This window comes from Toxorhynchites rutilus, chromosome 3 (assembly GCF_029784135.1).
Source record: "Toxorhynchites rutilus septentrionalis strain SRP chromosome 3, ASM2978413v1, whole genome shotgun sequence".
Classification (NCBI taxonomy): Eukaryota; Metazoa; Arthropoda; class Insecta; order Diptera; family Culicidae; genus Toxorhynchites; species Toxorhynchites rutilus.
Window position 1 is genome coordinate 63,954,952 of NC_073746.1, and position 15,678 is coordinate 63,970,629.

The 15,678-nt window shown below is 36.7% G+C and overlaps 2 protein-coding genes across 9 annotated transcripts in view; one reads left to right on the top strand and one right to left on the bottom strand.

Annotated features, from left to right (window-relative positions):
* LOC129772832 (uncharacterized) overlaps nt 1–15,678 on the bottom strand; it is a 400,665-nt gene that overhangs the window by 20,931 nt on the left and 364,056 nt on the right. The window lies entirely within an intron of this gene.
* LOC129772835 (adult cuticle protein 1-like) lies at nt 14,215–14,751 on the top strand. Its single transcript, XM_055776340.1, has 2 exons — nt 14,215–14,244; nt 14,299–14,751. Exons 1-2 carry the CDS (start codon nt 14,239–14,241, stop codon nt 14,722–14,724), a joined length of 432 nt encoding a protein of 143 aa, XP_055632315.1. The 5' UTR covers nt 14,215–14,238; the 3' UTR covers nt 14,725–14,751.

The following is a 15,678-nucleotide window of genomic DNA, read 5'->3' on the forward strand; positions in this document are numbered from 1 at the left end:
TCGCGTCTTCCCCACCATGTTTTGCCTTTCGTCGCGGTTAGGAGCCTTCTGAACCTTGTATAAACGCAGGCCCTCCCGCTGCTTGGTCCGCTGGACGAATGAACTTGACAAATTCAGCTTATTGGCGACATCCCGGACCGAACTTCTCGGATCACGTCTAAACTGCTTAACTACGCGCTTGTGATCTTTTTCACTGACGGAGCATCCATTTTTGCCGTTCTTCACCTTCCGGTCGATGGTTAGGTTCTCGAAGTATCGTTTTAGTACTCTGCTGACCGTGGATTGGGCGATTCCCAGCATCTTACCGATGTCCCGATGTGACAACTCCGGATTCTCGAAATGAGTGCACAGGATTAATTCACGACGCTCTTTTTCGTTCGACGACATTTTTCCGAATTTACGAAAAATTGACAGTGAAGCATGGCCAACGGGATCTATACACTCTTATCTGATTATAAGCGAAAGCTGAAGATATAATTCCTAAAAATTAAATTTCTGCAGCGTTTTTTCCGTAATGCAATTTGATGTGACACACCCTTTATGTCAACAGTTTTGGAAGCGAAATTGTTGTGAGAGCGACTGGATTTTTGGAAGGGTGATATTTGATTAGACGAGTCCAAGTTCGAGCTACAATCAGCATCTTTACCAGAAATACAGCATGAAAAATCACGAATACCAATGATGTTGGAATAGCAAACTAACGCAACCATTTCCATATTATTAACCATTCCAATTCCATCAATTACCCGTGCTAGCTCGCGAAAATAAAGCAGTTGATGAGTTTGTATTCCAAGTGTTTTTATTTCCCAAGTGTATGAATCCAAACTAGGATTGGGCGATCTCGGATCGATTCTTTTGATTGATCTTTTGTACGAGAGAAAATCGAGAAAATTGTTTTTTTTCTAACGATCTTTTCGATCTTAGAAAAACTTTTTGTAGATTTGTTTTCCAGTATACATCGATTTTTTATCTCACCAAAAGTAACCTAACATTTTTTTAAGCATAATGTCGGCATTTGGATCGCTTCTTCTATAATTCATTTCTGTACAAATGCTAACAGAGACAGGACTAGCGGCAGCTACTGAGGGGATGTACTGTAACCAGCTGCGCATAGGGTCATTGAACCTGATTTTGACAATTACAGGCGATAGGTTGTTTTTTAGAACTTGCGCCAAAATCAAAAATCGGATTCGACTAAATGACAGATGTATGGCACGATTGATTTTTATGGAATCATTGTCAGCTGAGTTCTGGGCGGTTGTTGAATTTCTAATAATGTTTTTCCAAATAATTTATTTAACTTTGCTCAGCTGTCGGGTCTCGATCGCATTTGCAGAACGTTGTCGGGTATCTAGTAAAGCGGGAATTCCATTGTAAATTCATGGCTAATGCTGACATAGGTATTGGGTTCAATTCCTGATCGGTCAAGGATTTTTTCGGGTCGGAAATTTTCTTGACATGCCTTGAGATAAGTTATGGGCCTGAAGTATCGGCTAGAGTTAGGCTTGGGTTTGCTCAGCTGCTTGAACTCGGAAACGATCGCATCGTGGCCGAGGATCTCATAAAGCGGGAATTCCCTTGAAAATTCTTGGCTAATACAGACATACACTCTGTCCAACTTCTATAAGACCAGGTGATCTTCCCGGGTTTGAAATTCCCTCGACATGCCATGGAATAATTACGTTCATATAATGGCTTAAATTGTTCTTACGATTAGTAATCTATGCCTACGAGATAACCAGTCCGCTTTCTTTTGAATGTGGTTTGCCTACTGGTTAGTTGATGAAAAAAATAAATAAATATCGTAATATAATTATTATTTCATTCTTAAAATGTGAGAGTTGAACTACAACCAGAATCAATTTGACCTCAATATTTAAAAAAACTGTGAAAAAAGAAAGTTGACGAGTCCTTAATGAAATGCGATCCTATTCGTTTCTAATCGTCGCGCGCTCGGTGTGTGTTCTTTTTCCGATAATGAGTGTGGATCATATGTATAGTAGTGTTCGTATCACCATAGTAGGAAATGCTGACATAGTTGGGCTGAATGGAAAGCTACATTGAGCTAAGTTCTCTTTTTCTCTTCTCTTTTTTGTATGGTATTTCTAGGGGACTTAGTTGGGAGGGTGACTATATTTTTCTCTTTCAGATATCACTCTATTACCGTTGGTGCCTACTCACTCATCAATCTTCATCTCAGAGTTCGATTACAGATTTGGATTCTGTATACGCAGTAGGATTCTACATAATTCCATTGATGGGTTCGGGTTCGGATTTGAATATTTTTAATTGTTTATTCTATATTAGGGGCCCAGAGGGAGGGGGGTTTGGTTGGCAAGTTCGATTTTTTCTTCATCGACTCTCTCTCTCTCTTTTTCGGTCATAACTCAGCTGCGAAGACGTTCCCAGTTGTGTTTGACGATCTGTAAGATAGATCATAGCCTCATTCATACGTTTCTATAGCAAAATCAGATTCGAACGTTTTTGTAGCTGAGTTGTTAACTGGGGAGAGTGTTAGTGTGGGAGGGGCTCGATCAAGTCATTTGCACCCCTTTCCCTTTGAAGCCGTCATATAATGTTTGTGTTGTAAATGTTGAATTTTAGAAAGAATGCACGCGAAGAATTACTAACAGTATCGGTGGTCCGATTAGTTTTATAGGAGTTCAGTTAATCTTAAACACTAAACTTTACTTAAAAAAAACAATTTCTTCTTTTCGAGCACACGATGTGCATCTATTCACTATTCAAATTTAACTCTATCCTTACATTCATTGTCCCTGCTTATATATATCAATGATTTGTGTTTACAACATCTTGAATGTGGGAATGTTTATTCATGGCATCAGCGCGATGCTGATATCGATTCTTGTGAACGGTTGATTGTTTATTCTTGGTCTCCGGGTGGTCCGATAAGTTGTGATTGTTGATGATGATGCAGCTGGATGGTGATTCGGATGTTTATATTCCGCTTATCGGCTATGCGGTCTCGATTTGTGCTAACTGTGCTAACTCCTCCCCTCTTGATTGCTTTGTCCTCAAAGTTTACTTTTGGATGGTGCGTAATGGTGTTGGTGCATCAAAGAATGCTTGAAGTTGTTTTTTTCTTTCGTCTGATAATTCCTCTGTGTTGTTGGTGTCAGGTTTAATTTCCGTTGTTTTTGGTGGCTCATTTATTAGGATGGTCTCAGCGTTTTTGTCGAAGTGGACTGTTATGTTGGCCTTTTGTTTACGTCTGGAAAGGAATCGAAGAATTGCAAATGTGCTTGCGATTAGAATTATTGTTGATAGTCCAAATGATCCAAAGATATTGAGTTTCCAACTCAAGGAATGATTTTGCAGGTTTAATAGTTCCAATTTTTCGCGATGTTCAAGGGTTAAATTCTGAAGGTATTCCACAGGTGGTGCGTCTATGATATGAATTTCGTTAACACGAAGTCCAGTGGTAGGATCATATGTTTTTGCAGGAATAGTTGTTTCATAATTGGAATATTGTTCGCCGTTGATATGAAGATTGCATTGGCTGAATTGTATTAAAAACGATCCATATAGGGGTTGACTGGAATTGGTACAATTTGATGAGACTTCTGCACCAGCGTCATTGATCAAAATTGTTGCATCGTTGATTCGTTTTACGAGTCCCTTTGAATATACCTTTTCAAAGGTGCAATTTGAATGTTTCCCTGTAGTAAGTTTATATATGCATTCATTTGCATGTTCTATTTGAGAATTATCGCATAAGAAATAGTCATCTTGCTCTTCACAAGGTTGATTCAATTCGTAAACATTTGTTTGATTTCTGATAATGTAATTTTTGTTCAATAAAATGCGTTTCATTGACTTGATTATTGAGTCAATGTAGTCGTATTCAAATGTTTCAGTTGATACTTGTGGAATCTTTAGCATATAGATAATGTGCGTATTATTCAGCATTACTTGTGCTTTGGCTTGTGTTAATAATTCTTCGAAGGAAGTTATGTGAATATCGTGGTTTTGTAGAAAGGTTGCAATTTTTGTAAAATCTTTTATCGATAGTAGTTTGCTACTAGGGATTCCGTGTTTGGCCATTAGAATTGCTTCTTCTAATGTTTCTACCTGATTTTGTAATGAGTCTATGTTGGAGAGAATTATCAATTGATTAATTTCGAGGGAATGGTTTTTTGTTCTTTCATTCTCGATCTTTAGTACTTGATTGGTTATGTCTGTTATTTCTTGGATTCGTTTGTCGATAGCTTCGTTGATGAATAACTGCTTGTTGTTCATGGTTATCAGGGCGTTCATGGAGTGATTGATGATTCGGAGATCTTCTGCATCTGGGCTGCCGGCGATCCATTTCCAAACTGTTCCGATTGTATCCCACCTTTTTCTTCTGTTTACAAATGGTTTGATTTTCATAAATGTTTCATATAACTTATAATTTTTGATTTGGATTAATTCATACAATGGATTATTTGAAGGATTATTCTGTATGTCACTATTAACATTGAAAATTGTATTGCCAATTTGAATTAAATCAATAGGATGTACAATGCGTATGTGTCCTATTTTTATTTTTGCTTTTCCTAGTGGTACAATTGCGAGTGGGTTATTTGTAAGGTCGTGTATTTGAATTCCTGCCAGTACTTGAGACGCGCAGAGGGCGAGTCTGTAAAGAAACGAAAAATGTTTTTATTCGCTTGTATTCTTTCGTAAATTACATTTATGGATTTTTCGATTATTGGAATCTATAATGTATGTATTGTGATCTTCTTTTATTTTTATAATGTTGTATCGACTCTTACGTTTATTGTGAGTATTTGTTTTTTCATATGCATAGCTATTGGGTTCGTATGTTTGATAAGCTTTTGGAATAATTTTTTCTTCTTTGTTTTTGTATAATTTTAATATTTTTTCATTATTTTTGTCTCGACTTCTTGCTATTTCTTCATAGGACGCATTATCTCTACTTTCTCCTATATAAATATTTTTTGGTGTTTTGTTAATAAATGAATGTATTGTGTTATTGTATTTATGAGTTGCTTCTTGAATGAGAGTAGTAATTGGCATATCTGGATTTAATGCTTTAACACATCTAGCTATTTCTCGTATTGTAGAGTGACATCTTTCTACTTGGCCATTGGTTTCAGAATGATTAACAGGAGTTTTGAAGATTTTGACACCTAAATTTATAATGTTTTGTTCTACGACATTTGATATAAAAGAACTTTCATTATCTATTACAATTAATGCGGGCAAGTCCCAATCATATAATAATTCCAAAAGAACATTCTTTACATCAGAAATGGCCTTTGACTTAATTGGTTTCATTTTGAGATATTTTGAAAATTTGTCAAGTGAGGATATAAAAAGGAAATTGGCATTGTAACAAAATATATCGAGATGTATGATCTCGCCAGGATAATTAGGGATTGGAGTTCTTACGGGGATAAATTTCTGAGGTTGTCGTTCATATTTTTCCATTTTGCAAATTTCACAAGTTCTTATATATTTCTGGAAAAGTTTATGTATTCCTGGGAAAAAGTATTTCTTTATGAGTTGAAGTGAGTTTTCCTTTGCATTCCGATGAGCGAAATTATGCACATCCTTGATTGTTTCTAACTGTTGTTCTTCATCTTGAATATCTTCTACTTTTGTTTGCGAAAATCTCACTTTCAAAATTTTTGAATTATAGTTTGTTTTATAAATTTCTTGTATAATTCCCATGGTTCGTTCATCTGTCATAATTCCGTTCAATATTCCTGGGTTGAGAAATTGTTGTAGTTTGTCCTTTAGAAAGTTTATATCAAAATTTGGTTCAACAAAAGTGTGTCTGTTGTATTTTTCAAAAAGAACATTAAATTCATAGGATGAATTAGGCCCAATCTGAAAAATTAATTGGTTCCGAAAAACGTTAATGGGAGCCTCAGTTGAGGGTATATAGGAACTGTCATCTTCTTCTGCCGAATGTTGAGTAGGGGTTAATGAATTTATTTGGATGCGTGAAAGTGCGTCAGCTACTACGTTGGATTTCCCTGGTTTATAGAACATTTCATAATCATGTTCCTCAAGGAAAGCTTTCCATCGTTTTAGCTTTGCATTATTGTTTTTGGGTGATAATGTGAATGTGAGTGGGAGATGATCTGTGTAAATTTTTAGTTTTGCTCCGTAGATAAAATTCCTTAAGTTATGAAGAGCCCATACGACTCCAAGCATCTCTTTTTCGTTTGTTGCGTAGTTTTCTTCGGTCCTGGAAAGAGTTCGAGAAATAAATGTTATTGGTCGTTCGCCGTCCTGGAATTGCTGTGATAACACTGCTCCTATTGCTTTATCTGATGCGTCTGTGGTGAGAATGAAGGTTTTTTCAAAATCTGGAAATGTTAAAACGTCTTTAGAAGATAAAATTTCTTTAAGAGTATTAAATGAATTTCGTGCATCATCATCTAGATTGATGATTGTGTTTTTTGACTGATTTTTCAGAATTTGGCGATGGCCATCCTCCCCTCTTAAAAGTTTTGTAAGGGGTTTTGCGATTTTAGCATAATCTCTTACAAAACGTCTATAATATCCAGACAGTCCTAGAAATGCGCGTAAATCTTTCAGAGTTTTTGGTTCAGGGTATTTACGAATACATTCAACCTTCTTATCGTTTGGTTTTAGACCTTCTTTTGAAACAATAAAGCCAAGAAATTCGACTTCGGTCCTTAAAAATTCTGATTTGTCAGGTTGAATTTTGAAATTAGCTTCTCTTAATGTTTCCAAAATTGTTCTTAAATTTTTCAAATGTTCATCAAGTGTTTTACCGAATATTATGATGTCATCTATATAGACATGACATATTTTTCCTAAGTGTTCTCTTAAAACGTCATCCATTACTCTTTGGAAGATTGCTGGTGCATTCTTTAAGCCAAAGGGTAAACGAATGAATTCATATTTTCCATTATTAACTGAAAAAGCTGTTTTTTCTATATCTTTTTCAGACATTGGGATTTGATGAAATCCTGATGCCAAATCCAATGTGGTAAAAAATTTGTTTTCTCCTAAGTTAGATAGGACTGTGGATGTATCCGGAATTGGATATCTGTCACTAATTGTTTTTGAATTTAATTTTCGGTAATCTATAACCATTCTGTATTTCTTTTCTTTAGAAGCATCCTGTTTCTTTGGTACTATCCAAACTGGTGAGTTGTAAGGGGATCGTGATGGTCTAATAATTCCATCATGTAAAAGTTTTTCTAATTGTTTATTAACTTCAGATTTTAAAGCTTGAGGATAAGGATAAGTTTTGCTATAGACTGCATTTTCGTCAGTAGTTCTGATATCGGCTTTGACCTTTGTAGTAAATGGTAATTTTTCATCCGGAGGTTGAAATAAATCTTGAAAATCTTTTAAAACTTTTCCGAGTCTGTCTTTTTGTTGCTTGTCTAGGTGATCATCTCGAATATTTATTTTGTTGATTTCCTGTAGTTTGTATTGGAGTAGAGGAATAATGAATTTGTTTTCTAAAATTAATTTTTCATTTGAAGTATCTATTACTGCTTTCAATTCTTTTAATGTGTCGTGTCCTATGATTGCATCAAAAGATTTTAATTCATTTAAATGAAAGAATTTAATCAAAACATTAGAATATGGTTTGAATAATTTTCCGCTGGAATATTTATTAATTTTTATATCTCCGCCTACTGAAGATACATAAAAAGGTTTTTTTATTTTGTGGCTGATACTTGCGTATCGAGGGTGAATGAAATTTTTGTTTGATCCTGTGTCAATTAGAATTTTTAGTGGTTCTTTTGCCTTACCAAAATAAAGAAAGTATGGTAGGGCAGATTTTAATCTAAAAAAATTTAGTTCTGCTTTTTCTATGTCTTCTTCTTCAGGTGTTTCCCGTTCTTGTGTGTCAATTGTTTTCATATATCGTTCATATTGAGATGATTCTTCGGTTTGTTCCTCTTCATTATATTCGTTATCTATGCATGGATAATCGTGATCATTGGGATTAATTTCAACGAAATTTTGGGGATCTTCATATTGGCCGGTTTTAATGTTGAAGAGTCTTGGTCTCTTCATTGGGTTTACCTGAGTTGTATTTTGAGGTCTATTGCCGTAATTTATTTGTCTAGTCCTAATGGATGGATCTACTTCCATAGGTTCTGGTGGAGGTTGTCGGAAAGGATTTCTGGGAGGTAATTGTGGTTTTGGTTGAAAGGAATGTTGCGGAAATTGTTGGAAATTTGGTTTTGGAGCATTCCATTGAAATGGGGGCCTAAAATTATTGTTGTTATTAATAAAGGGCTGGGTTTTGAAATTGTGATTTCTGAAATTTTGAATGGGATTTGGTTTTAACATACGTGGTGGTAATTTTAGAGGATTAATTGGAATTAAATTTCTGGGTGCTGCTGTATGTTCAAAATGTTTTGGTTTAGTTAGCATTTTTCTGCATTCTACGTTTTGGAATGCGATACAATAACTGTATGCACTTGCTAAAGAAGTTGGTTCATAATTTCGGATGAATTTATAAATGTCTCCATCAAGCCCTCTTATGAATGCATCTATTGCCTTTTTATTGTAAGATTCTATTAAAGCTTTTGAAGCTTCTGGGTGACTAAATCTGTGATCTGTTTTGATTTGATTTGCTATTAGTGATAGCAATCTGTTTACTTCGTCGTAATAAATTTCTAAAGAGTTTCCTCTTTGTTGTACGGTCATTAATTGATAATCGAGTGTTTCAAGATCACGCTTTTCACCATAATAAGTGACAAGTGTTTTCTTGATCATCGTCCAGTTGATACCAATGTTAGAAGCGACTAAAGCGTCATTTGCTTCTCCTCTAATTTTCCGTCTGATAGTTTTGCATACCATGTGGAATTTATTTTGCAATTCAACACTATGGTTTGCAGTAGTATTATATAATTGGATTAGACTGTCAACATCACTGATCCAGTTATTTAATTCACTTGGATCGCCTGTGAATATTGGCAAGTCTTTGACTAAATCGGGAATTTTCTCAAAAGTATCTGGGTTTACGGGAGAACCGTCTTGTTTTGTGAAAAATAGGGGTGGATCACTGTAATCAGGAATATTTTGTGGAGCGGAAGCGGCTTCCAGAGCGGCAATCCTGCTCAGTAGTTGGTTAACGTCGAATTGTTCCATATTATTTATTCTTAATTGATTAAATGCTTCTAGCAGGTTATCCAGTTTTTTAAAAAAATTATTGAATGTTAAAAAATGTTGATAAAATAAATGTTTATTTTAACCTGAAAAAAAAATTGTTTAATATAAAAATAAATGTTTGTTTTAAAAATATTTGTTTCACAAAAAGTTTTATCCTAAAAATATTGTTGGAAAATTATCAAAAAATTTTAACCTTACCTGAAAAAGAATTAGTATATATATATATTTTTTTAAATAATATGATTATTTTCAATGAATATTTTGGAAATTACCTTTATTTTTTTCTGAAATTAATTGTTTTGTTATTTTATTTAATTAATTAATTGTCACACTATATTTTGGAATTATACAATTATTTGCACTACTTGTATTTGAATCTTTGTTAAATTATTCACTTTATTTCACTTTGTGATATTTCTGTTTTTGTTTTTAGTACTTACATGTAAATCCTGAACATCTTGTGGGAACACCACAAGACTGCGGAACAACGTACTTTCGGATGTCAATCCTCTTTCAGTGACGTCTCGAAAAGCTTCGGTGCGCGTGTCCAGTACTTTTGTCTCGATGTCCTATTATCACCTTTTGATTTATCCAACCGCTGGCGGGTTCAGCGAGACTGGTTGGTCGGGATCCTTGAAGTGTCTTCCTTCCTTCCCAGTGTGGCGGCAAATTCCTGTTCGGTCCACAAGCGAGCTCCTAACTGTTGTGGCTACTGAGGGGCTCTTCCACACGGCTGCAGAGGTCCTGCGGTCCAGAGAGGCTTCGTGCGTTCGGATATTTTTTTCGGATAGTGTGGGTGGTAACTCTATCGTTCACCCTATCACTTCACTTGTCTCACTTCCTTGGCACTACTTTCACTTGGCAAGGTCCCTATTCGGGCGCCAGTTAATCTTAAACACTAAACTTTACTTAAAAAAAACAATTTCTTCTTTTCGAGCACACGATGTGCATCTATTCACTATTCAAATTTAACTCTATCCTTACATTCATTGTCCCTGCTTATATATATCAATGATTTGTGTTTACAACATCTTGAATGTGGGAATGTTTATTCATGGCATCAGCGCGATGCTGATATCGATTCTTGTGAACGGTTGATTGTTTATTCTTGGTCTCCGGGTGGTCCGATAAGTTGTGATTGTTGATGATGATGCAGCTGGATGGTGATTCGGATGTTTATATTCCGCTTATCGGCTATGCGGTCTCGATTTGTGCTAACTGTGCTAACTGTTCTATATAAGGTTTCCCAAAAATTACTCTCCGAAGTCCCGATTGGAGCTCAATGAAGAATACGCGCATCAAATAACGTAGCATATCGCTGGTCCGATTACTTTTAGTAGAATTCTCTCGGTTACCTTCTCAGGTTACCCAAATATAACTCTCCGCCGTCGGTATTGGATTTCGAAAAGCGTGTCATATAAAGTCGGTCCATTCAATTTCCAGGTTTTCCTCTTCAGAGTCTACCTCAAAGATTAATCTAAATATGATTTCATTAAAATATAAAATGAAATAAGCGTGATGGATAGCAAAATATATCATCGGTTCGACAGATTCTGAAAGAATTTTATCTGTGACCTTCTTAGGTTGCTTAGGTTCTTGAATAAAAATATATAAATCGAGAGTTTTTAAAGGATTTTTTTATGACCTTCGTAGGTTAGAAAAATTTTTATGTACTACGCACGATGAATAACGAAATGCATGACCGGTCGGATAAGAATGTATATTTTCTTCACATCTCATTTCGCCGGATAGTTGAGAGTTCACATTTTTAGAATCACATCACTTACCGCAGTGAATCCTGATTTTTCTTAACCATTCCCACTAACAACTATCTCTTTCATGATAAACGCTAGGGAACCACGCTATAGAGGCGACCCTTCCGGCCTTCGGGCGGCGAATATCATACTAACATTCCTTCCCTTCCCCTGGTGACTGTGAGGACGTGGCCGGCGTCGTTATTGACCATTTAAAGCTCGAATCACCGAAAATTGCACAACGAGAATGATTTGCTAGTCCCAAGCGTCATTCTGTGTGTTCTTTGTGCAATTTGGTTGGTTCAGGTCAATCACGGAGAGCAACTACGAATTGTACAGTCTACCCAAGCTCAAGCTCAAGCTCAAGCTCAAGTTGACGAGTCCTTAATGAAAGACCCGTTATTAAGTAACATCGTTCTTAATTATTAGTTTGAAAAAATAGAGTTAAGAATTTGGCTCCTTAAAACTTTTGTATCTGAATCTGTAAAAATAAACGAATTAAAAAAAGAGAAGTACAGAGTTTTTTAGATTAAACGTTCACGCAATAAAATCGAATAGCTCCTTATAATTTTTTTTTCGCTCCGTCGATGGTAACACTGCATTCCCCACTTCGGGACGATAATATTCGGCTACTCGTTCAGTCTGATCGGATGGATTTTAGTGTCAAGATGTACAATTTACAAGAACGTGTATTTTCAGTGAAATCGTATTACTCGAGCAACCGAAGCATTAATGAAACTTTATCCTCTTATGGTAAGAATTTCAATATTTTCGTCGTCGTGATTACTTCGTCTGGGGGTACGTGAAGGACCGTTGCTATGTTGATAGATCACAAAATTTGGAGGAACTTAAAGAGGAAATAACTCGAATTTTCAACAGCATCGAAGTCGTAATGTTAGAGTTACGTATGAAGAATTCTTTTCACCATTGAAAACGCGTTATCGATAAAAGGGGTGGTCACATCAAAAGTGTCCTAAAATAAGCTTCATTTTGGTTTTTAACGTAGAACTACGTCTTTCAGGAAGGGTGCCAAATCCGAAAACAGGTCACGCTTTTGTGAAATAAAGTTAACGTTAATAACTATTTTCACACCGAACAAATTCTGATACTTTACATACCAATGAAATCGGAAATTCTCTAAGATTCGTTTGATATACTATACAGTATAGTCCAGTTAAAATTAATGAAAACTGGAAGCATTCTATTTTTCCCATACAATTGTTCTACCGATTTGTGTGTATTCCCGAATAGAGCTGTCAATAGCGAGCAACTGATACATTCGTTTCTGTCCGTTTTCAACATATTTGGTTTAAATAAGCCATCCGCGATTTGAAGCCACATCACTTCTCGTTTGGTGGTAATCGAAGCAACATGGTTGCCGCAGAGCGTCTAGCGGGAGAGGATTGTTTTCTTGTCGGGTGAAGGAGGAGTATGGAATAGAGTTTCTTTCCACACGGGGCCTTTTTAGGGCTAGAGGCGGAAACCAAAAATGGAATAGAATGAAAACACAGATGCGAGTGAGCTAGCATAACACACCGAGCGGATATCATTCATTAGAGGCGAATGAACTGAAAAGTTTAAACCTTCTTAAAGCCAAGAAGAAGAAGAAGAAGAAGAAGAAGAAGAAGAAGAAGAAGAAGGATACCATTCATACCTAATGCTGATTTCACACACATCAACACACAGCTCGATACAAGAAGAGGAAGCCAACTGTATCGAGGTGTGCTACGACAAAGAAGAGCAGCATACGAGATTTTCTTGTGCTAGTGCGAATATGGAAGAGTATCCAGAATTTTGGAATATAGATATACACTGCATTTATGTAGATAAACGTAGATTTCATGAAAGTATACTTTCAAATTCCAGCAGGGTAACCTTACCGTTGCATGTTGTGGGGTTCGATCACATCTCGAGCGAAATATAGGAGCAAAAGGGTTCATAGTTTGTGATCGATATCTAAGTGGGAAAGTGAAAATCTGATGCGAGTTGAACCAGATAAACGAGAAGCGTTGATAGCTTTCGACTTTACTCGACTCTTTCGAGTCTACTGAAGTAATAAAAAATTAAATAGTTAAAAGATATTACAAAAATTTCGATGCATTCTAAGATAATATCCGAAGTAATAAACAAGTGAATTGAATAATATAATTCCGTAGTTCATTTGCCCATGTGAAACTCAGTTTCATTTGCCCATGTGAAACTTTTGTTTGAAATGTCGCATCATGTTTGAATATCAAATTAGATTTGAATCGGCTATTTGACAAATATGGCAAACATGCGTGTTCATTTATATTTTTGCTCTACAATTTATTTTACAAGTTTGACATTAATATTAGGTACAGAGATTTACTTGAGCGTTTTCTGTAAAACTACTGAACCACCGATTGGGGCCGCGCCGAGAATACCGTTGTTGGTGGCCACGATCGGAGCAATGTTCAGCGGCAGAGTAGTGGCAATCGGAGATTGAGCGGCCAGCGTGATTGGAGACACCGAGCGTAGGATGCCACCGTTGGTGGAAATAATTTGACCACTGCCCAAAGGCGCTAGAATAGCGCCTTGAGCGCCCAGAGTGATCGGAGACAGTCCATTCAGCGCAATGGGGGAAGCAGAACGAATTGAAACGGCCGCTGGCAGACCCGAAACCAGATTGAGAGTTGGTGACTGAATGGCAGTCAAGGGCAGTCCGGCTGAGAGTCCCAAATCCGATTGAGTGAGCGCCGGTAGGCCCAGGCCAGATCGAATGATAGTGCCGGAAGAACCTAGTGGACTAAGTCCCAGTGGCAGGGCAGAACCATGGGCAGCTCCAATAACGGCAAGAACGATGACACCAGCGAAGGTCTGGAAAAACTTTCTTTGAGTAACACAATTTCTTGATTGCAAGCGTCAATGCTCACCTTCATTATGAAAATGTTTTGATGGTTTTAGATACCACTGAATTGTTCACTTGACAAGGTTGTAATGTTTTCTGTTGAACTTAGTCACTATCTTTGGGCTTATATACTATGAACGATATGTGTGTTGCTACTTATGAATTTGCTCGTTTTTGCTCTGTGCTTTTGTGCCTTAGTAGAAGCATGAAAAGTGCGTGGATATCGCGTAAATTTGCGAGGACATTTCATCAGCTTGTTTTCGTGTGGTAGGATGCTAACAATTGTTATTCTGAAAATGTACAGTGTTTGGTAACTGGATAAGAAGAGCCAGTTTCAAGGCCATTCTGTGTTCACTTGTTTTGAGACGACGGACCCTTTTGTTAGAGTATATAAACTTGCTGGCGAAAAATTGATCATCAGAACAAATTGTCACCTCGTCTTGTGTGAATCAATACAATAAAATTTCCATCATGAAGGTAAACGTTCATAGAAATTAAATTTGTGCATATTTGATAACGATTATTCCTCAGACCATCATTTGCATCGTCGTCCTGGCCATCATTGGCCACGCTTCCGCTCTGCCAGTTGGGCTCAGCCCAATAACTACTTCCGGTACCATCATCCGATCGGACTTGGGACTTCCATCGCTGATTCGATCGGATCTAGGAATCTCCACTGGTCTGCCATTGGCCACCATCCCGGCTTCAACCATCAATCTGGCTTCGGGATTGCCAGCGGCCGTTTCAATCCGCTCTGCTGCTGCTGCTCCAATTGCTCTCTCTGGACTCTCACCTATCACTCTGAGCGCTCGAGCTCCGATTGGTTCAATTCTGCCACTGACCGCCGGAAGTCCCATCATTTCCACCAACAGCGGCATCCTTCGTACGGTTCCACTCGGTGGTTCCGTGATTTCTCACGGATCGATCAATTTGGCTCCAGCCACTCAGATTTGGTAAACTATTAAATATATTGAAAAATGAAATGTCGACAGAATGAATAAAATAGTGAGAGGCATATTTTTCTTTCATTCAGACTAAGCATTAAAAACATTCGAAGTCTAATACAGCGTTCTGTAACAGAAATCATGCAGAGTAATAATTTTCATTTCTATGATCGGATATTGACTGTCAGTATTCTGTTAGAGTTGTAAACAGAACTGAATGATTAATAGCGATTCCAAAAAGCAATAAAAAAGCTATAAATATAATAAATCGGTCAGGTGTGCTGACGAGATCCCGCATAGTGGATGATGGAATCAAAACAAATCGAATAGAAATAGTTCAGTGCCAAACGCTGAGCTGACAGAAACGGGTTTCTCGTTCTCTTATGATCTATTTCATTTGTTATAACCGTAACTATACGTTCAAACAGCGATGAATTGAGACGTGGGCGAGAGCAAAAAAAGGTAGTTTAGGGAAAGCAAAACATTGGCGTCTGTTGTTGTTTTACATTTTTCGCATATAATTTGCACCCAAATATTTTTTTTGTAGAAAGGTATGAACTTCTTATCCCCGTTTCAATATTCGGTGACACATTATTTACAAATTGGTCTTGATTTACCACGTCCAAACGACTGATAAATAAATTTGAATAAGTTCTGAGCAATCGAAGACACTGATTTGGGCTAGGAAAAGAGTTTGATTCGATATATACGGATTAAGTCAAAATGGTCGAGATTGAATATACGATGTCTAGCGACCATGTTCTAAGAAATTCACATCATGTTTCTATATTTTACGGTGAAATGATCCTACCCCCATACCATTTTGAAAAATTAACCGTTCTCTAGGAGGAGAGATCTCCAAAGTGGTTTCATGAAGCATGATGAAATAATTACTACATTTACTGATTGTCCGATAAATCAATTTCTACGCTTTTTTTTTCTCAAAAATGACACTTTTAAAAAATAT